This window comes from Rhipicephalus microplus, chromosome 2, assembly GCF_043290135.1.
Source record: "Rhipicephalus microplus isolate Deutch F79 chromosome 2, USDA_Rmic, whole genome shotgun sequence".
Taxonomy (NCBI): domain Eukaryota; kingdom Metazoa; phylum Arthropoda; class Arachnida; order Ixodida; family Ixodidae; genus Rhipicephalus; species Rhipicephalus microplus.
This window is the reverse complement of record NC_134701.1, coordinates 278,339,296-278,361,959: the sequence shown is the minus strand read 5'-3', so window position 1 is coordinate 278,361,959 and position 22,664 is coordinate 278,339,296. Positions and strand designations below refer to the sequence as shown.

General features: G+C 44.9%; 1 protein-coding gene across 3 annotated transcripts in view; it reads right to left on the bottom strand.

The window, feature by feature from the left end:
• Positions 1 to 4,486: 4,486 nt before the first annotated feature.
• Positions 4,487 to 22,664, bottom strand: part of PAN3 (Poly(A) specific ribonuclease subunit PAN3) — a 46,714-nt gene continuing 28,536 nt past the window's right edge. For all 3 annotated transcript variants that reach the window (XM_037430533.2, XM_037430542.2, XM_037430549.2), the window contains exons 15-16: positions 14,930 to 15,068; positions 4,487 to 4,884 (exon numbers count right to left, since the gene is read on the bottom strand). In XM_037430533.2, coding sequence (XP_037286430.2) covers positions 4,699 to 4,884; positions 14,930 to 15,068 — 325 coding nt within the window. In that variant the 3' untranslated portion in view covers positions 4,487 to 4,698. The remainder of the gene's footprint in view (positions 4,885 to 14,929; positions 15,069 to 22,664) is intronic.

The window sequence follows — 22,664 nt, the reverse complement described above, 5'->3', positions numbered from 1 at the left end:
GCTTGCCACTGTGCTGTATTTTGAAAGCTGAAGAAACAATTGATGCCTCACTTGCATCCCAAATGGCAAGCACTTTCTTGAAAACAGCCAACCCTTGAACAGAACAACTTTCCAAAATGGCTTTGGTGCGCACACATGCCACAAGGACTCCTGCATCTTTATTGACTGGCATGGAATCACGCACACCTGTCACTGTTCTTTTAATAATTGATCCAACATAACCCATCATCCAGCTCAAAATTACACACCATATTTGTACTCTTAAAAGTTTTGTTTCATTTGGTTTCTCTTTCAGTAATGAAGCGTGCAGGGCTTCAGTGGTTTGATAGATAAACTAAAGAATTTGGCCCGTCAAGGCAGCAACAGATCTGTCCTCAACTAGTTTAAAGTGAAGTGCTTGATTATGATTCACACATCGGCATCCTTACTCATTACAAACAGTATTCCCAACATATAACAGGCGGGGGATCTTAATTGGAATGTGTCACAAAGGCCGCTCTCTGCTAAAGCTATGCTAACGCATAAATTATGCCAGGGAGCACATGAGAATGGGGAAAAGCAGCTTTCCAACATGTTCAACATGTTCCGCTGCAACCGCTCAAGCACAGCATGCGAGAATAACTGGCTCCAAAGTAGTGTGAATGTAAGCACACACCATAGCCAGCATGGCAAAACAAGTCTGCCCCTGCATCTATATCATGCAGCCAATGTTATGTGCCACTGAAACAGGTATTCATGCATACAGTCCATGGCACAAAAGTGAAGCTTCCTTTTAAGACTGCTTACACTGGATTGCAAAATGTATACGCAGATCACAGCAAGAAAAAAAAAAAAGCTACACAGGCTGTGTGACCAATGACTGTGCCTAAAGGGACACTGTTGTGAAAAATGATTTTTCTCATATTAATAAATTACCTGCTCACAATATCATAACTCTTGCGGCATTAAGACCTGGGTGAGCAAGAAAACGTGCAAAAAGAAAATAAAGGTGAAGGTACCACCTTGACGTTCTTGCCCCAGCTCTCTGTGATGACACAGACAGCTTAATGCATCAAGTTTCAGGAATTTTATGTAGCCAATCTGGTTGAAATACGAAAGAAAAAGCAAATGAATTGAAATCTGCGACGACACACTGATGTTCATGTGCGAAAATACGAGCATAAGATTAAAAACCAACCCCGATTTTCTATACAGTGATGACATTAATGATAACAGTTTTCAAACATTAATTTATCACTCAAGATTGATCCATTGTTTCACAAGATGGATCTATTGCTTCACTTTAGCATCCCTTTAAATATTCTCGCTTATAAATGCTTATCAACTTCCACTTTTTCAAGGGAACTTTGAACATTAGTGAATCTGACAATAAATAGGCCACTGCAAGAAACAGGAAGAAGCAGGACTTCAATGACTGCAGCACATTCTCAATGCAATGTGAAGTAACAAAAAAGGCCACATTTAAGAAAGCAATCTGTAGAGTTTTTTACCTGTAGCATTAAGAAGCTCACTGCCGCCAATAGTGCTTTGCAATCCATTACAACATTCAGTGCACTCATTTGCCCATGTATGCATGTCATGACTACCTTTATGTACATATACATTCGTGAGTTATGTACATGATGCCAGCGAGCACTGCACAACCATACTGATCCCCTTTTCAAGTAAATGCACACATTACAAATGAGATTATGACAGTGATTCCAATAATGTGAGTACCACAATCTGAGTTTGGCTCCATAAGTATACATATTATATATATATATATTTATTTATATATATATGCATATAGAGGCATACAAAAAGTATGTGTGTGCGTGTCATATGTATGTACAGTTGTATTTACAGGCAAATACTCAAACTATAAGGTACCAAGACATTCCGACGGGGCCATTGGAAGCCACAAAGTTAGCAACAAAAGCACCTGGCTAGTAAGAGGGGCAATACCAACCATGATCACAAGAACACACTTGCCACAACAACGGCACCAAGCAGTGGCATGAAAAAGTTATGTGAACATGGAAGGAGTTATGAAAGAAAAAAAAAATTAAGTATTACCAAAGATTTGTGAAAACTTGCTGCTATATAAAAATGAAGTTTTCTCAGTTTTTCAGACCTAAAATGCAGGCTGACTCTCTGCAGACATCAGACTGATCCCGAGTACAGAGAAGTTTTCGTAACAGTGGGTCCATAACAGCTCGTGACAGCCTCCACAAGTGGCAACACGATATGCATCTTACTTATTTCCTTTTTTACCCACCCTAAGAAAACAAACAACTATGAAAGCAGGAGAATGTTTTGCATTTGGGCTAGTGATATTGCGTGATGAGTAGCTGCAGCAAAAATCTTGCTACAACCACTCGACAGGAAATCAGGAGCACCGAGAGACAGAGCAAATTCTCATTATGAAATATTGAATGTCACTGCAATATCTAGAGCTTTCAGGAAGAGAGTCATAGCTGTGTGCAGTGCAAATTCATTGAGCAGCGTGCACAGAAAAAGCTCTGCGGCACCTGCTCGTAACAAAACTGCAGTCGCATATACCTACGCAGCATTGTTTCATCCTATTTAGACATGCTGACAAATCTGCAGAATTTACAATGTTTTGTGAGCAGTGTTCAGTCTTACCTCAATTCACCAAAATTTAATTTAGTTGCCATACAAGATTTAACCAATAAAAAGTGTCCACAGAATAAATTCCTGCCATTGCAGTTAACCCTGACGATGAAACTTACTGTTAGATTACGTGAGCAATGTTATGAAAATGTCCTTGTACTCCCCACAAGTAAGTGGGCAGCTCAGAAAAGCCAATTTCCTCATATTTGTTGAAAAAAAAAAAAAAAAAAAGAAGGGCAGTTTTCACGAGACAAGATATCAACAAAACAAAGGGTAAAACATTCCTCGGCACTTTTTTTGTCCAGCTTTGTATTCGCAGGGCCTCAGGTACCCTTTCTTCTTCAGTAGCACATTTAAAAAAATAAATGCCTTGTTTGCTTAAAATAAATCGATTTCAACAGAGCCAACGTTCCACTGTCATAACAGATGAACTGCTGTTGCTGAATGTTCCAGCTCGAGCTTTGTGGTTGGAGGGCAGTCAAAATTCGCACACACGTGTAGGATATATAACCCTGTGCATTGTGTTACAACACCGATTGCCATGGTGGAAAGACTCGTCGCTCTGTCTTGCGCTTTCAGCAGTGAAGTTTTACAGTTACTGTGTCTTGTCACAAGGAGTTACAATACAGTGGAGGGGACGTATTCTACATCAATCACTTTACATTGATACTTCTACTCTCCGCGTGGCCCAATGTAAAGATGAAATTACTCACTCGAGCTCAATATGTTAAAAAAAATATAGAATTGCACTCACGGGATGAGTTCCTTCTTTTTCTACATACATCTACTTCCACAAAATTCACACATAATTAAGGTGACAAAGTGATCAATCGAGAATGCTTGGAGGACAAGGACAGTATGGGAACAGTTCTAACAGGCTTCCTTAAACAACACTGATTAGTAATGAACACTGCAAAATGGCCCGAGCATACAGCAATTCCATTATGGCTGTAGTAGCAAGGTCATGCTGGTAGGCCATTACAAGCACACAGAAATGAGGAGACTAATAGAGACACGTGAGACAGCTACAGTGTGCGACAGAAAACCATGCATTCCACACTCCAGTGGAATTGTGCTAACGTTTTTAGACAATATTACAGCATGAAAGCATGAACTTCCATTAGCTTAGCTGCCTTGAGACCAACAAATATGTTTAACAAGCTCCTGCATCCAGTTCCAAGTTTAAGCTTAGAAGAAAGAACTGAATACACTTACACAAGCAAAGAACTTTTATTTTTCCCGCTCCCCCTGCACCCCATTTAAGTTTATTATTGTAGTGCTATAGCAGTGGCTTGATAATAAGAGATTGAGAAACCAAACCTGTGCTACTCAGCTTCCTGCACTACAGTCATTGTCACACACTGACTAATGTCCATATTGTGGCAAAAAGTTGTGCGCAGTAACAGCGACAATTAAGTACAAGACAAATTGTGCCACGAAGGATAAACCAAAAAAAGAGACGCATGTGGGGAGGGGGACCAGAAATATCACTTACAAAGCTCAAGACAAGAAGGCAACAGACTGCACAGAAGTGTGATAAATAGACTCTCTGACTACATTTCTTAAAAAGGTCAGAATAAAAAATAATCCAGTTAGAGCAAAACAGATGGTGGCAAGTGCGTCAGCGCTCGAAAGTGCCAAAGCGTCAAAAACGAAACAAGACCACTGATCAACTGCCAATGCCATACACCTTGTGCTATTGTCTAAAAAAAAAGAAAGAAATAGTGTGGGAAAAAAAAGCAGTCCTTCACCAGTTGTCATAACTATCCATTCATCAGAAAAGAAGGCGTGCAATGATAAGAAAATTCCTTAAGGAAGAAAAAATAAAGAACAACCGCACAAAAAAAAAATCAATTAAGCCCTCCGCCAACACGTTTAAAAGAAAATTGCCGCATATGCACAGAAAGGAGCACAGAAAGGAGTGGCACTAGCAAGACTCACTTGGCAACATAGCAGGACTGTCATCCCATGCGGGCCCCTGCCCGAAGGCATCTCTTCACTGGCATCACAACGAAAACGAAACAAAGTGCCCGGGCATGCCATAGCAGCAGCCAGAGTAAACAAGAACAGCATTTGGAGTAGTCACCGGGCATGCTGATTAGCCGAAGGTGGGGGAAGAGACGATGTAGGCGGCACTGAGGAAGTGGCCGACAGCAGCTCGCTGAACGAAGACTCGAGGCACTGCTTCAGCTCAGCGTAGCTCACAACAAGGATGTTTTGCTCATCCCGCGACATGAGGCAGATTTTCTCTGGCACACCCGCATCCAGCTTTGGCAGCGCAGGGACGGTAAAAATGAAAAGGCAAAAGAAAAGACAAAAAGAAAGTTACAAAAAACCAGTTAAAAGACAGAAGTTCAGGTGCTGATGCAAGTTTGAAGAGATGAAAAATTCTAAAACACGGGGTGTCGCTGGAGATGACGTTTTGACTAGCAAAATAGTCTAATTCAAGACTGTGACAGCATACCTTAGCATGTGTACAGGCATGTTTTGTGCTCTCTCCTCCAACTCAAACAAAAGAGCAGGAGTGAGCGAGTGGAATAGCGAGGATACGGGAGAAGGAGGGAGCCAGCATGCCGAAGGAGAGTCAAAAAGAAGGGGAGACAGTAAAGAAAGGGAAAAAAAAAAGAAAGCAGAGGAGGAGGGGGGACACTCCTGTTGAAGGCATAGGAAGGGAAACAGGAGTTCTACAGAACTGTAGTCGTCAATAATCATGAAAAAAAAAAAAAAAAGCTGTGACCTGACAATGGCAACCTCACCGTGGTAAGAACTACATTAAAACTTCATTACAGTTAAACCCCTTCATATGAGGCACGCTCTGGTCATCAATTCTTGTCTCTTATATGAGATGTCTCTTACAAGCAGGGCACCACGTAGGCATTTTGTTATCAGCCTGTATGTTGTGGGCACAGGGGCGTCTCTTATACCCATTTATCTCTTATATATGTGCCTCTTATAAAGGGGTTCGACTGTATAAGAAAACTGCATCTTGCATAAAGTTTTTTGTATCTAAAAATTAGTAATGAAGACGTATGTCGATTGTATTACTACTCTTAATTTACTTCATTATAGCCAATATTTCATTATATCCAGGTTCGTTATATCGAGGTTTAGGTGTAGTAATAATAACTTGTTTGCTAGTTTATTAATTCATTCATTATGCTGTTTCTTGTTCCTTTTAAACTCGCCCAATTCGGCAAGCCGACCCCCTCCTTCTCCCCTATCCTCATCTGTGCACTTGCCCTTACTCGTCTTCATTTGATTTGAAGGAGAGGGCAGACAGACATGCCCAAGTTTAAAATGGCATATGGTTCACTGGCAAAGAGCAAGGTTTAAACATCACGAACAATATTTATTTTCAGTCGTCTTGGTCGATTCCTGGCTGCAAGTGCTCGAGAGCACCGGCTTGTACGTGGAAGGAGGCGCTTCTTGCTCAGTTCGGCATGGCGCTGTGCTTGATTAAACACACTTCTGGCCTCCAAATCACTCGTTCAGCTCGAGTGAATAAAGTTTTTGTATAGGCCCTGTGGTAACAACCCCTTGCTGTTATTGAATCTTGCAAGAACGAACATGTCAATGAGCTGCTCTGTAAGCTTCTAAAACTATTGCAAGCTTCCGCATTAGTCGAGGTAATTTTCAGCATGAACTATACCGATGTCACCTGCTTTAGCTTGATTATTATGCATAAAGTTCTTCGATTAGGCGTAAAGTGTGCTGATAGAAGTTGAAACAGATATTCTTTTGTTTGCCAATTCCAAAAATTTCAGTTAGCCATTTTTATATGCATGCCGTCGTATCGCTTCCGTGCGCATTAGCTCTGTTGGCATGTCCTTGCCACCATGTGGTATTGTCTTTTTTCAATAATGAGGTCTCCTGGGGTTAATGCACGAGATTCCCCGCAGTCCGACTCATTGTAGGTTAGAGGCCTCGAGTTCAGAACCGCCTCCACTTCTATAGCACAGTAGTCAGCTCGTCAAAGTTAAGTTGAGCCTTGCCGAGAACCTTTCTGGGTGGAAGTTTGATAGTACGGACCAGACGCTGCCACCATCCATCTTACCATTGAGTGCTGGAAAGGATAAACTTCCAGGTGACCCTCTTCTGACCTTCTGACCCAAGTATAACGATACATCCTCTTGTGAAAGTATCTGGAAGAGCTTCTCTATTGGAAGAGCTTCTCCAAGTCTCTTGACGTCTTCTTAAACGTTCTTGCATTATCTGAATAGATCACACGAGGTAGACATCTTCGTGCTACAAAGCGTCGCAAACACATGAGGAAGGCTTCCGAGATCAGGCTTGAAACCAATTCCGGATGAACTGCTCGTGATGTAGCACATACGAAAAGCGCTATGTAACATTTGCTCTCTGCGGCCCCGGCTGTAGTCACAAGAAATAGTGGTCCTGCGAAGTCAACTCCAGTGACTTCGAATAGGCTTGTCGGTGTCAAAAAATGACATGCTATAAGAGCAGTCGGAGCGTTGCCTAGGCTAATACGGAAGCGCCTTCACGCATAGCAGCCGTGTATCACTTTTTTCACTAGTGTTTGTGCCTGGCAGATCCAATAATGTTCTCTCTTAACTGCGACAAAGTGTCTCTAATGCCTCCGTACCATGTTTCGCAATAATCTCATTCTGTCAGTAACGTAGAAAAGAGATGATCGTGTGGGAGGATGACTGGGTGTTTTACCTCTTCAGATGCTTCATTATGTAACACACGCCTAACGACCCGAAAGATGCTGTTGTCATCCAAGAACGGCTTGAGGTCTTTGATGCGAGAGTCCTCTTTCGCACTTCTGTTTTTCTGAATCAAGCTAATTTCTTCTCTGAAGACTTGTTGCCGTACATGCCTGATCCATAATTTTCAGCTTCAGCAATCTCTTCGGCTACTGGAAACCCAGTGTGCGCTGCGTTTTTTAAGCGACAGCACTCACTGAATCTGAATACCCAGGCGGTGACCCTGAGTAGCCCTTTAATTTTGCTGTAACTGTTAATGTTCAGAATTCGCATAGCCATTCTGGTCCATGTCGCCATGTGCTACTGGACAATAATTTCTCCAAAAACTCCACATGTGAGCAGGCCGGCCAAATTCACATGACCAGGACATGACCTCCATATGGAATAATCTGTTTTTTCCCCGATTTCTTTGACTCTGTGTGACACAAATTGCTTCCACTTCATCATGTTGCCTTTTATCTACAAAAATGTGATTGTGGAATCTGACCACATTGCACAGTGCATCTCGATGCCTGTGAGGGCATTTGATACATAGTGAAGTAGTCTTGCTCCAATCAAGGCTCCTAGAAGCTCTAGCCGTGTGAAGTGTCATTGTCTTGACAGGTTGCACACGGGCTTTTGCAATCAGCAACTCGGGCTTTGCTAAACAGCTTGGTACAATGTAAAGTGCTGCACCGAATGCCGAAGAGCTTGCATCGCAAAAAAACATGCACCTGTATCTCTTGGGGTGACGTTAATGATTTGGATCCGCTGCCAAGATAACGTGGCACGGAGACGTTCTGCAAAAGCGGTAGTTGACGCACCCATTCGCGCCGCTCATCCTGAAGATCCCAAGGTAGCTGCTCATCTCATGCTATACCACGTGTCCATAACTTCTGCAAGAAGATCTTTATAGCAATGGTGAACGGTGCAACAAATCCCATTAGGTCGAATATTCTTGAAGCAGCTTGAAAAACGTATCACATTTTTGTATCATAAATTAGAGAAGGCACCTCAAAGAAAATGTGCAATTATATGAGTGTGGATTCCATGTAATTCCGAGTACTTCAACACTTGTCTCATGGAGGATAGCCAGTTCCTTGCCTGCGGACTGTTCTTCGTGCTCTAATGCTATCATCAATCCATCAGAGTTGGTTGTCCATTTCCTCACTGTCAATCCTGCTTGCAGCTCTATGTATTCCCTCCAGGGCAGCGTCACCTCGTATGTTTCACCTTTAAGACAGATGGTCTGTTCAAATTTCTTGAGTACTGGACGGAGCTTGCTCTCACTGTCGATGGCGTCTGTTATTCCTATGCTCTCGAATTCCCAAAACAAACGAAAGAATTTGTGGTGTAAACTGGTTTTCAATACGCAGACCACAATCCGTGAGTCTGTAACATCCGATGCCACGCTGGTATTGCCTTAAAACATCCACCTTAGCTTCGAGTTCGTAGCAATAAGCGTCTCATCGCCTGCGCATCGAGTCACCTCTCCCATCATCACCGTCCACATTTGGTCGTAACGGACGAGAACACTTATGCATTCTTCCTTGACAACGGATCAATATAGTAGTTGATCAGCAATATCTTTTCCAGCTTCTTGTACTTCCGCGGCGAGCGGTGAATTTATAATTGCTTCAATATGTTGGCATATGTGTGGAATTCCTATGGCTTGTAAGGCAACTTCAGTGAGTAAAAACTGACTCTCCGAACGGGGCTGCACAACACGTCGCCTTTGTGCTGCTCGATTTGACTTGCTTGCGAAGGTGTTAAGCGCAATGATGGTGGATCCCACACATGGCAACTTCAGCTGCTTTGATAGCCTCTCTGTGACAAATGTGCGCCGACTTCCTCTGTCTATGACACCTCTGACATACTGACATGTACCGTATAAACCGGAATATAAGTGAAGATATTTTCAATAAAATAATAGGCTAAAGTCGCCCCTCATCTTATATAGCGGTGTCAAGCAGAAAGTGCGCTGCTGTCTGGCAACATGTGGCTTGAATGTGCTTGAGAAGCCGGACGCGGACGCGGCCACATCCGCATCCAAATCCAACCACAGGCTGTTTTTTTTTCTTTTCGTCTGTTTTCTTTGTGTTCGTGATTTGCTACCGATCTGTTCAGAATTTTCGCTCTGCTTGACTTGACATTGCACTGTATTTTTAGTGGTCTTTTTTTTTTCATTAACTGAATATGAGTAGCGGTGCGAGGAGGCAGTACTCAGCTGCGTTTAAACTAGATGATGTTGAGTTCGCAGAAGCGAGCGGGATTATGGCTGCTCAGCGCCGCTTTGTTGAATAGGAAAAAAGCGTGTGCTATTGGAGGGCGCAGAAAAGGAAGCTGCAGATGTGCAATCCTTGAAAAATGTAATTTTGTGGACGAAGTGCCGTTCATCTGCAGCTGGAAGATAAGCTAGTGGACTTTGTGCGGGAAGTCCGTGCGCGCTCGCAGCCAGTGACCATGGATACCATTCGCAAAAAAGCCGTGGAACTCGCTCGAGAAGCTGGGCTCACGAGAGAAGAGTTTCGTTCACCAAACTCTTGCGTGCGTCGATTTATGCGACGCAAACGATTTTTTCTCCGGCAGCGCCCATTCATCTATCAAAAGTTGCCGGAGGAGCTCGAGGACAAGCTCATAAACTTTCAGCGCTTCGTGAACCGGCTTCGGGGGCAGAACAACTACATGATGGGACAGATTGGCAACGCCCACGAGACCCCCGTGTGGTTTGACATGCCTTCGTCGACCACGATCACGCAGCGCGACGCCAAGGATGTGAAGCTGTTGTCCACTGGCAACGAGCACTTGCCACCATCATGCTGGCATGCACGGCAGATGGTAGAAAGCTTCCGCCCTTCACCATTTTCATACGCGTCAACAAAAAGGGATACATGGACGAGGCCATGATGCTCGAATGGATAAGAGTGGTGTGGAACCGTCGGCCAGGTGCACTGCTGCGTCTTTGCAGCCTGCTGGTGTTGGATGCGTTTCGTGGGCACTTAACCGACGCAGTGAAACGCACACTCGACGACGAGAAAACGGACCTCGCCGTGATACCAGGTGGTATGACGTCCACCCTCCAGTCGCTCGACGTTGCGCTAAACAAGCCGTTCAAGGACCGAGTGCGGCTGAAATACCAAGAGCGGATGTCCAGCGACAACCTCAAGGCAAGACACCGACGGGCCGCCTACAGAGGCCTACGCTAGCGACTGTTTGTAGCTGGGTGCTTTCCACCTGGCGTTCCTTGCCGGATTCCATGGTGGAAAATGCTTTCAAGAAGTGTTGCATCAGAAACTCGCTGGATGGCACTGAAGACGACGCACTGTGGGAGGCGGCCAGCGACAAACTCGTCTTCAGACGACAGTGGTGCTTCGTCGGACGAATAGGAGCAATTGCGATGGTGGTTGAGGGGAGCTCCGACGATCGGGGTGCAGTGCGCCCAATTCGCCAATGAATGTGGTTCGGCAGTTTTGAGTGGTTCTTTTTTTTTTCTTTTTTGGTAACCTGAACCTGGGGGGTCGACCTACATTCCCACTCGACCTATAGTCCGGTTTAGACATTTGTTACGGCCCAAGCCCGAAACGTCTCAAGAAGGACACTTGCGATAAATTCTCGAGGGTATGTCGATTCTTTCCTAGATGCACATACAGTCATGTAAGTGCGTGGCTTACTCGCCGGTATTCTGGTATTGTTCTGCCGATTTCTCGATGGTTCTGGCTTAATTTATGCGGATCACACATGCTTGTCGCGTGACGCCATTGACAGGTAGAGCATGCGCCTGCAATCGCACGCCCCGTGACCTTTAGTAGTGCATCAAAATCATCTCGTGTTTCATGATAAAATGTGCTTCATTTATGGTAGCGGGAGATCCAGCGAGCACTCTTCCGTAGAATGTTGGCTCGATTTGCAAAACACAGTTCTTTGGTACTTTCACTGCGTTGTTATGGAGAACTGAAGATGCGATTTGTTCTGCGCATTCTCATTATGACTGTCTTTTCCACAATGGTTAATGAACTCACTTTTCTCTAAGCTCTACACTTCGATAGGCAAGAAACTTAACAAGCGTTTCGCGTTTCAGCTCCGTACTAAAGCCTGCAGTACTGCTGTAGCTCGTTGCCCCATTGGCGCATGACTGATGGTACTGTACAACAAGATTGTGTGGTAAAGCCCTTAGCAATATGTCACACAGCATTGCTGAAAAGGACATCTTGCTCGTCCCAAGGGTCTCCAGTTCTCTGATATTGATGATGACCTGGTCGTACAGCTTGCGAAGGGCAGACAGGTCACTTTAATAAGTGAAGGCAATGTACAAAGCCTGGAAAAGTACCCCTGTTCGATTCTCCTTTTGTCGCCAAAGCGTTTCTTGAGTATGTCGATGGTGTCCTTGCAGCAAGCTTCTGTGATTAGAAGGCTCACAATAGCTGAAGCTGCGTCGCCTTTTAGAAAGAACCTCAGGTAGTTAAACTTGTTCATTGCCGTGAAGCTTCTGTTCCGATGAATCATCTAGTCAAATCGCTCTTTAAGGTCGTTCCACCGGGAGAGGTCACCAGCAAATGGGGCAATGGTAAGCTTGAGTAGCTTGGCCCCAGAGGCTCCAGTGGTACTGGCTACTGACAAAGTCTGAAGCCCCGGTGTTGATGACCTGGCCGCAACAGTACGGTCACACTTGCTAAGAAGCTCACTTATGGTGCTGTTAGCGTCCTCTAATTCAATGACGGCGTTGTACTCTTCCTCAAACTCTTCACCTGGTATGCGGCTCTCTAACTCCTTGTTGATTTGGTTCAGCTCATCGTAGTTCGCCTTAAACGTCCGTAAATGGCATTGAGCTGATTAACGGTGGCAGCTGCATCGCCGAGAAGAGCTCTTGCCTTGTTGATAATTCTGGTGTTGAGAGATCGTCTCGACGTCCGCTTTGGTTTCAGCCTCCCCATGACGGTCAGCTTACTCGTAGCCTACCGTAGTCTTCCGTGGTCCCTCGTAGCAGTTCCTGGATCTTCAGCACCAACTTGCTTAAAATGGCAAACAGTTCACTGGCAAGAAGCGGGCCTAAAAATCACGAACGATATTTATTTTCAGCTGTCTTCGTCGATTCCTGGCTGCAAGTGCTCATGAGCACAAACTTGCTTGTGGAAGGAGGCGCTTCTTGCTCGGTTCGACCTGGCGCTGCGCTTGATTAAACACCCATATATATGCTAGAATAGGCAGTTGCAGCCTTGAGGAAGACAAAGATTGCTTGCCAAAACATCTGCTCCAGTGACAACCCATTCTCGAGAATTTTTCCAACTCCAAAAGAGTTTGTTGACATGCCTACTGCAGTTCTCTCATATAACCTGTCAGTTCTAACACCACATTATCACACCTAACAAGAAAACAACATAAGATTACATGGAAGACATTTACAAAGCTTTCTGTTGGCCATATTTGCACAAAAACACAGTTGACAAGAAAGAAAAAAAAACACGTGACAAGTGAACTAATAATTTGAAATTTTATTCTCGAACGCACATACAGTCGGCTCTCGTTAATACAAAGTTCATGGGAACCACAAAGAACTTCGAATAAACTGTCTTCTAATTAAGCAAAATGCACAGAAAACTGCACTTTTATTGCTTCAAACCTGACAGTTCTCTAAAAAAAATAGCCTGTCATCTTCTCTTGCTGAACCTGGCTGCGGCTAGCAAGCACTACACATGTCGAAGTAATTTTTCAGTATTGTCTTCTTGCTGAACCTGGCTGCGGCTAGCAAGCACTACACATGTCGAAGTAATTTTTCAGTATTGTCTTCAACAAAACTAGAAAAAAAAACGCAGCTCAGAAGGAAGACCTGCAGCAACATCAGTAATCCTTGGTGGCGGTTCGTTTCTACGCCATCGTCCACTAGCCGAACCATCTGCGCAATTTTCTCTTCATCAGTGGACCGCATCTATCAACCTTATTGTTCACGGTAACGAAGTTTTTAGAACGAATGCCACTAACATCAGTCCCAAAACTACCGTCGTCGAGTTCACCTGTTTGCACTTAATGAAATTCGAGAACGAGTTAGGCTTAACGCTGTACTTTTCTGCAATCTTTGCTTGGTGGTGCCCTCCTGGTTAACTTCTTTCAAGACTTTCGTCACTAGGTCAAGCATTTCGTAGGGGCTGTGAGTTGACATTATCTAATGTCGCCCCCACAACACTCAAAATCAGCTGTGAAAGCACGTGCGGAATCAATCCACAGTGCGTTGGCCGGTTAGTTGGTTCATCATGCTATGTTTGAACAGCGCAACTGGACGCGGAGGAAGCAGAACACGCTAACACACAAGCAGCGCTGAATGTGTGTTTGAGCATGCTTTTCCGCCAGTGTCCGGTCGCGCTGCGCTAACTTCAACCAGACTTCAACCCAGCACGCAGCTGAAGCACTCGACATATCACAACGAAAGACCTAGTTAGCCGATGCGATCAATGCGATGCTTCGGCGTTGACTAAACAAGATAACCACTGCCCACAGCGCCATCAACTAAGCAAGATGACCACCACTGCCCACAGCGCCATGAACTGTGGCGCTGTGGGCAGTGGTGATAGCGACAACAGCGTGATCTGACAGCTGTCTTGGCAGTCTCGGTATATAAAAAATTCTCAATTTTATTGAAAAATTACGGTCACCTCAAGGCTTTCGAATAAAAATCTTTTAATTAACCAAAATTATGGGCTTTTATCTTTGAATTATCGAGCAATTTTTCCATGGGCCTGGATGCAGAATTGATGGGACCACTTTTTGGCTTCTAATAAACCAAAAATTCCAATTAAGCAACTTTGAATTATCGGTAGTTGACTGTATATACAGTGTGAAAACGCATGGTTAAAATTAAAGGTTGACAGTTATATAATTATTCTTTAATGGTGGTAAGCTTGCATAATATCGAAACTGATTTTCTAACCATCAACCCCTAATACTAACGACGTGTCTTTGCACCAAATATATTTGTGTTTTCGGCAATATAGTTTCCAAATAAGTTCTCCGGAAACTTGCAAGGTGGTGCAAGGATTAAGAAATCCGTACAAATTTCCTTATGGCTTCGTGCTAAAACAGGCGGTTGTCTTCTTTCCCTTTTTTAAATATAGTTTTGAGTTGATAGTCAACACTCGTCTAGTGTTTCTTCTTATTTTTCCTGGTTTTTCGCGTGAAATGCTCTTTGTAGTGAAGCCTACAGCTCTCTTCTTCTGTGTTCTTTTCTAAAGTAACATCACCAACTATGTTATGCCTGTGTTGTAAGACAATCTCACATGCACTGATTTGTTCAGAGTGCACAGAAAAACATTAAAATGCCACTGTTTAGTAAAAGGCACACCTATTAAACTGTTTGCAGCAAGCCACTTGTGGTGACATTTGTGGTATAGGTCGCTTATAGGACAATGAAATTATGGGGACCACATGAAGTATACCTAGAATATGCCAGTTTTACTAACATTATGCATTGGAAATCTGTGGGAGCAGATAGAGAGCAAGCTTTCCAAGAGTGAGGATCATGACTAAGCAAACTCCACAGTAAAACAGCTGCAGCAGTCATGCAGTCAAATATACCGAAAAAGATCGTGGGAAAGTGATAACCAATGCATACTGCTTACCTTATTCAATGCCTGCACTACATGAGCCATGTCTATCCAAGGCCTGTTATCTTTTGTGACTTGATGGAAGAGGTAATCTCTGAACAACTTAAGCATGTAACGATCCCCAGTCTCGGACCACGATGTGTCGAGATGAAACCTGCACACCACCGCCACAGCAAGCACAAAATACATTCATTCATTATGCGACCAAGAAAAGATTGAGATTTCCACACGAAGAGAGAAGCACAGACTGTGGTAGTTGACAAGTACCGTATTTACTCGAGTAATGAACCCACTCGCATAATGAACCCAACCTCCTACTTGGTCCTTGAGAAAAGAAAAAAAAACTTTTAATGTACCTGTTTGTTTTATTTCGGTATGATAACCAGTGCAGTTGATAACCAAAACAACGTTAAATCAAGCCATTACATCACAAAATAATGATGCAATAAAAGTCAACGCACCGTTTAACAGCCATGCTAAACAGCTGCGAACGGCGTGAGCTCAGAAGACGTCAATCAAAATTTAAAATTCGTGATGGATGGATGGATATGGCTGTACCCTTTAGATCGGGCGGTGGCTAGCGCCACCAAGCCGTAATACTTAATGAACCAAAAACTATATTTTTTTTCCTTTAAATAGTGAGGTTGGGGATTCGAACTTTGCAGTGAAGGGTTTAAATTTCACTCGTGCCTTGACTTTAGTCACCAATCAGATAACCTCCTTCTAGTTAATTCTACCCACTTAACGTCTATTTTGCCCTCCCTGTCCCTAAACCCCAGTGCTTTGAAAAACTCTGCGCCATCATCCTGAACTATAGGGTGAAGCCCTTTACAGAACATTATCAAGTGTTTGGCAGTTTCTTCTTTCTCTCCACACGCACTGCATACAGTGTCTACCCCTTCGTATTTGGCCCGATATGTCTTGGTTCGCAATACTCCTGTCCTGGCCTCAAAAAGTAGAGAACTACCCCGACTATTATCATAGATCCTTTCCTTGGCAATTTCCTGCTTAAAAGTTTGATGGATCTCTAGTGCAGACTTCTTAATCATGCCAATTCTCCACATATCGGTCTCAGCTTCCTTCACCTTCTTCTTAACCGATAATTTTTTTTGGTTTGGCCCCCTGTTCTTTTCCAAGTATTTATCGGTCAATTTTCTGGTTCGCTTCCTCCATTTTGTATCGACATTCTTCATGTACAAGTAGCTGAATACCTTCCTAGCTCAACGCTCCTCCCCCATTTCTCTCAATCGCTTCTCAAATTTTATCTTGCTGCTAGCTTCCCTGCCCTCCTTGAGTGGGCAGTGGAACGGAGCGGCCGCCACCATGGTCTCATCCAACCACTTTTTGCTTTTTGTACAGTTGTTCGCAGTCATCAGCACGAGCTCGCCAGACTGCGTGGAACCACATGCGCCTGGCACGCCAAACGGCACGTGCCCTCCCCAGCCCGAACCGAGCCGTTGTTGCCCGGAGCCACTTCAACCTCCCGTTCCGGTAACCCCTTACGCTGCCACCAAGCCAACCGCATCGACATCGTCAAGCCACCCAGAAAACTACAAATACAGCCAGCCTTGCACCGCGCGCCTCAGTGGGCAGTGGAACGGAGCGGCCGCCACCATGGTCTCATCCAACCACTTTTTGCTTTTTGTACAGTTGTTCGCAGTCATCAGCACGAGCTCGCCAGACTGCGTGGAACCACATGCGCCTGGCACGCCAAACGGCACGTGCCCTCCCCAGCCCGAACCGAGCCGTTGTTGCCCGGAGCCACTTCAACCTCCCGTTCCGGTAACCCCTTACGCTGCCACCAAGCCAACCGCATCGACATCGTCAAGCCACCCAGAAAACTACAAATACAGCCAGCCTTGCACCGCGCGCCTCAGTGGGCAGTGGAACGGAGCGGCCGCCACCATGGTCTCATCCAACCACTTTTTGCTTTTTGTACAGTTGTTCGCAGTCATCAGCACGAGCTCGCCAGACTGCGTGGAACCACATGCGCCTGGCACGCCAAACGGCACGTGCCCTCCCCAGCCCGAACCGAGCCGTTGTTGCCCGGAGCCACTTCAACCTCCCGTTCCGGTAACCCCTTACGCTGCCACCAAGCCAACCGCATCGACATCGTCAAGCCACCCAGAAAACTACAAATACAGCCAGCCTTGCACCGCGCGCCTCAGTGGGCAGTGGAACGGAGCGGCCGCCACCATGGTCTCATCCAACCACTTTTTGCTTTTTGTACAGTTGTTCGCAGTCATCAGCACGAGCTCGCCAGACTGCGTGGAACCACATGCGCCTGGCACGCCAAACGGCACGTGCCCTCCCCAGCCCGAACCGAGCCGTTGTTGCCCGGAGCCACTTCAACCTCCCGTTCCGGTAACCCCTTACGCTGCCACCAAGCCAACCGCATCGACATCGTCAAGCCACCCAGAAAACTACAAATACAGCCAGCCTTGCACCGCGCGCCTCAGTGGGCAGTGGAACGGAGCGGCCGCCACCATGGTCTCATCCAACCACTTTTTGCTTTTTGTACAGTTGTTCGCAGTCATCAGCACGAGCTCGCCAGACTGCGTGGAACCACATGCGCCTGGCACGCCAAACGGCACGTGCCCTCCCCAGCCCGAACCGAGCCGTTGTTGCCCGGAGCCACTTCAACCTCCCGTTCCGGTAACCCCTTACGCTGCCACCAAGCCAACCGCATCGACATCGTCAAGCCACCCAGAAAACTACAAATACAGCCAGCCTTGCACCGCGCGCCTCAGTGGGCAGTGGAACGGAGCGGCCGCCACCATGGTCTCATCCAACCACTTTTTGCTTTTTGTACAGTTGTTCGCAGTCATCAGCACGAGCTCGCCAGACTGCGTGGAACCACATGCGCCTGGCACGCCAAACGGCACGTGCCCTCCCCAGCCCGAACCGAGCCGTTGTTGCCCGGAGCCACTTCAACCTCCCGTTCCGGTAACCCCTTACGCTGCCACCAAGCCAACCGCATCGACATCGTCAAGCCACCCAGAAAACTACAAATACAGCCAGCCTTGCACCGCGCGCCTCAGTGGGCAGTGGAACGGAGCGGCCGCCACCATGGTCTCATCCAACCACTTTTTGCTTTTTGTACAGGTTGGTCCCTTCCAAGATTATAGCGCTAAGCGATCTAGCAACTATTGTCTGCTGCTCCTTCCATGCCCACATGTGTTGCTTGATATAGTCGCAGAGTGTTTTGTTGTTATAAAGGAACTTCTTCTTTGCGGGGATATTGAACAGAATCCTGGTCCGAATAGCGAAGTATTAGCCGCCATCAGCAAACTAACCGCACACTTGGATGAGCGTCATGACTACTTGCAGAAGACTATTAACGAAGTTAAAGAAAACCAGTTGCTACTTGATGCCAAAGTAACAGATTTAACCACCCGACTAACTGTACTTGAACAGAAGGTTCTTACCCTCGAGAGCGTTCCCGACAATGCACAGATACAAGGTCTTGTAACGGCTGCCGTGCGACACGAAAGTATCGCTCTCAGTTCACGGCTTGATGACTTCGAGGATCGCTCTCGTAGGGAGAACCTAATTTTTTATGGGATATTGGATTCTGCCTCAGAAACCTGGGCCGAGTCGGAGCTAAAAATTCGTGAAATCCTGTCTGCGTCTCTTAAACTGGAACTTCCTAATGAAGCCATCTCCCGTGCACACAGGCTTGGAACATATGTACAGAACAAATGTCGACCTGTTATTGTTCGCTTCAGTTCGTTTAAAACAAGAGAAAGTGTCTTTACTAAGAAATCGATGCTTCGCAGCACCCCCGTGTCAGTTAGCGAAGATTTCTGCAAGGCCACGCGCCACGTGCAGAAAAAGCTTTTAAATTTCGCGAAAGGCACTGGGCAGCCATATTACTTGAAGTATAACAAGATACTAATCAACAAGAAAGCCTACGTTTATTGTCCGGTCACCGATCGTGTAACCGAGGCAGGACCTATTAATGATAACCCCGTCCACGTTGCTCCCGAAGTAAGCAATGCAGAATGCGCAGGGGCCAGCGCTCCTCCTTCACATCGATAGCTAGATAAGCATTTTCGAGCTCATGAATTTTCTTTTTTGCTATGTAATTCTCGAAGTGTTACTAACAAGCGTGATGCCCTATCTGCGCTAATAGATACATGTCTAGCTGATGTCGTCGTAGTAACTGAAACTTGGCTGTCCGCGGAAATTGAAAATAACGAAATATTTAACTGTTCAAAAAAGTTTAAGTTCTACCGCTGTGACCGGGGTACGAGGCGCGGGGGCGGCGTATTGATTGCCATTAGCGACGAGAATAGCTCGTTCAGCGTGCCTGTTGTTTCACCGCTTGAAATTGTTGTCGCGTGTGTTCGCATTAACCACAAAGATATCGTTGTTTGTGGCTGCTACCGGCCTCCTAGCCTTACTACCGGTTTCGCAAATGAATTACACGATGTACTAAATAAGTTGCAAGTAAGGTTTCCGGCTGCACCTATGTTTCTCCTAGGTGACTTTAACTTCCCTGATGTTTCGTGGTCTTCCCCTTTCCCAATAATTTCATCAACTTCTGCTGACAGTGCTGCCTTTCTTGATGTGTGTTCAGACTTTAACCTTACCCAGCTGGTTAACGCTCCAACCCGCATTACCTCGTCCACCTCCTCAGTTCTAGACTTGGTGCTGACCACGCATCCCGACCTAATTAAATCCCTATCAGTTATTCCGGGCATAAGCGACCATCTAGCTATTCATTTTAACATGACTAAAACAACTAAAAGAAATGATAGCTCAAAAGTTTTTAGGGACTACAAAAGAGCCGACTATGTTTCAATTAATAATGAGCTTCAGCCTTTCCTAAACGATTACCTTTCGCAATTTCTGGAAAGGTCCGTGCAACAAAACTGGAATTTGTTTAAGCAGAAGGTAGCAGAACTTACCAATCGTTTTATTCCGCTCCGCAGAATTAGGCAAAGCGCAAAGTCCCCTTGGTTCACGCTTACACTAAAACGACTACTAAATAAAAAGAAACGAATTTTTCGAAGGGCAAAGCTAACTAACAACGCGGAAAGGTGGTCCGCTTATCATCACGCAGCTGACGAGTACACTCGCGCATTATCCGTCGCAAAAGAAAATTATTATCAACAAACGCTTCCCTCTCTGCTTGCAACTAACCCTCAGAAATTTTGGCAGATGATTAGGGGAAATGAAAAAAAGGCGATAGAATTAATCCATGATGATAACAGCCGTGTACCAAAAGAAGAGTGTTGTGTCATTTTAAGCTCTGTGTTTTCATCGTGCTTTGTTAAACCTACAGCGCTTTCCTTTCCCGATACCCCCACCCACAACTTTGTTGCCATGGAACCCCTTTTATTTGACTGTGTCGGCATACAAAAATTGATAGAAAACTTGAAATTAGCCAGTGCTCCAGGTGAAGACGGTATCTGTGCAAAGTTTTTGCATAATACCTCTGTTTACTCATCTGTCATTTTATGTAAGCTTTTCACACAGTCTTTGGAATGTCATTGCCTCCCGGGCGACTGGAAAGCGGGAAAGGTGGTTCCTCTTCACAAATCAGGTGACGTTCATAACCCCCGCAATTACAGGCCCATATCGTTAACAAGTATACCGTGTAAGCTCATGGAACACGTCATCTACTCCCACATAATCACTTTCTTAGAAAACAACTCGTTCCTTAGTGATAACCAGCATGGATTCCGGAAACAGTACTCATGCGAGACCCAACTTCTCTGCCTTACTAATGACCTTTTTCTTGCCATTGACGCTTCTTCCCTTGTTGACTGTATTTTTCTCGACTTCGCTAAAGCTTTTGACACTGTATGCCATAAACTTCTACTGCTAAAACTAAGCAAACTTAATCTTGATGCTAACATATTAAAATGGATTGAATGCTTTTTAATAGACCGCTCCCAATTTGTAACTGCGAATGAATGCAACTCTCCCCTCTCACCCGTAACCTCTGGCGTCCCCCAAGGATCCGTTCTTGGCCCACTACTCTTCCTGATTTACATTAACGATTTGCCACACAACATCTCTTCTTCTATTAAACTTTTCGCCGATGACTGTGTTATTTACCGAGAAATTAAAACCCCTTCTGACCACCTTGCCCTTCAGTGTGACTTAGACAATGTTTCATCTTGGTGCGATACTTGGCTAATGAAGCTTAATGTTACTAAATGCAAAGTAATGAGAGTCTCACGTCGAACATGTAATATTTCTACTAACTATGTACTTAATAATTCTCTCCTTACTAAAGTTAGCTCATACAAGTACCTTGGCATTACAATTTCTGACAACCTTTCCTGGCAGTCTCACATTGACATTATTAAAAACAATGCTAACCGCACACTTGGTTATTTACGCCGTAACTTCTCCCTTGCCCCGATGCAACTGAAACTTCTGCTCTATAAAACATTAGTCCGACCAAAGCTAGAATATTCATCATCTGTATGGGATCCCCACGTAAACATCCATATCAGTAGCATCGAAGCAATTCAAAATCGCGCCGCTCGTTTCATTTTGTCGAACTATTCCCGTACAGCAAGCGTAACCCATATGAAGTCAACCTTAAATCTACCCAGCCTATCATTTCGCCGCAAAATCTCGCGCTTGTGCCTCTTCCACAAGTTGTACCATACCATGCACTCACTGAGTAACTCGCTTTTTTTGCCGCCATCCTACATTTCATCCCGCAGCGATCACCACTTCAAAGTTGGAATTCCAAGCAGCCGTACAAACCTCCATTTTAATTCATTCGTGCCCAAAACAAGCACGGACTGGAATCACCTTCCCGCTTCCATTGCATCCATCACTGACCCGACCAACTTCAAGAATACCATAAACGCATACCCTTTTTAAACATGCTCCATTTGTTTGTACAGTTTGTTTGTTTTTCACCACTCCTCTCTGTAACGCCTTGTGCATTGAGAGAAAATAAATGAAATGAAATGAAATGATGTCCATCTCATATCACCTTATACTCCCTGATTTGGTGTATTCCCGTGAGCTCCTAAAGCAAGCCTATCTATTCCACGTTGCTTAATTTCTAATCTTGTTTGAACTTCTAATCTCATGCACAAGACCGCATTGCCGAACGTCAGACCAGGAACCATGACCCCTTTCCATATTCCTCTCACAACATCATACGTATTGTAATTCCACAGTGCCCTGTTTTTCATTACCGCTGCATTCCTGTTACCTTTAGTCGTCACGTATGTTTCGTGTTCCCTTAGGTACTCGGCCCCATTGCTTATCCATACGCCCAGATATTTGTGTTTATCTGTTATCTCTAGCGTGACCTCCTGTATTCTAAGCTCACTACCTTCATTGTCATTAAAATAAAAATCATGACTGCTGATTTTTCCTTACTGAATCTGATATCTAATCTATCTCCCTCATTATCCACCAATCTCTGCAAATCTTCCTTGTTGTCGGCTATTAGCCCCTATATCATCTGCGTACATAAATACTGGTAGTGCCTGCTCAATGAGTTTTCTTTGTTTGACGAAAGAGAGGTTGAAGCCCAGTCCACTTCCCTCTAATTTGGCCTCTAATCCTTGTAGGTACATCATGAATAATAAGGGTGACAGGGGACACCCCTGCCTAAGCCCCCGTTTTACCTCTGCAGGCTTGGATACCTGTTTTTCCCACTTTATAATTACCTTGTTACCTTTACAGATATCCTTTAAAAGATTAGTGACTACATCTCCCACGCCTAGTGTGTCCACAGTATGCCCCACAATTCCTCTTGAACTAC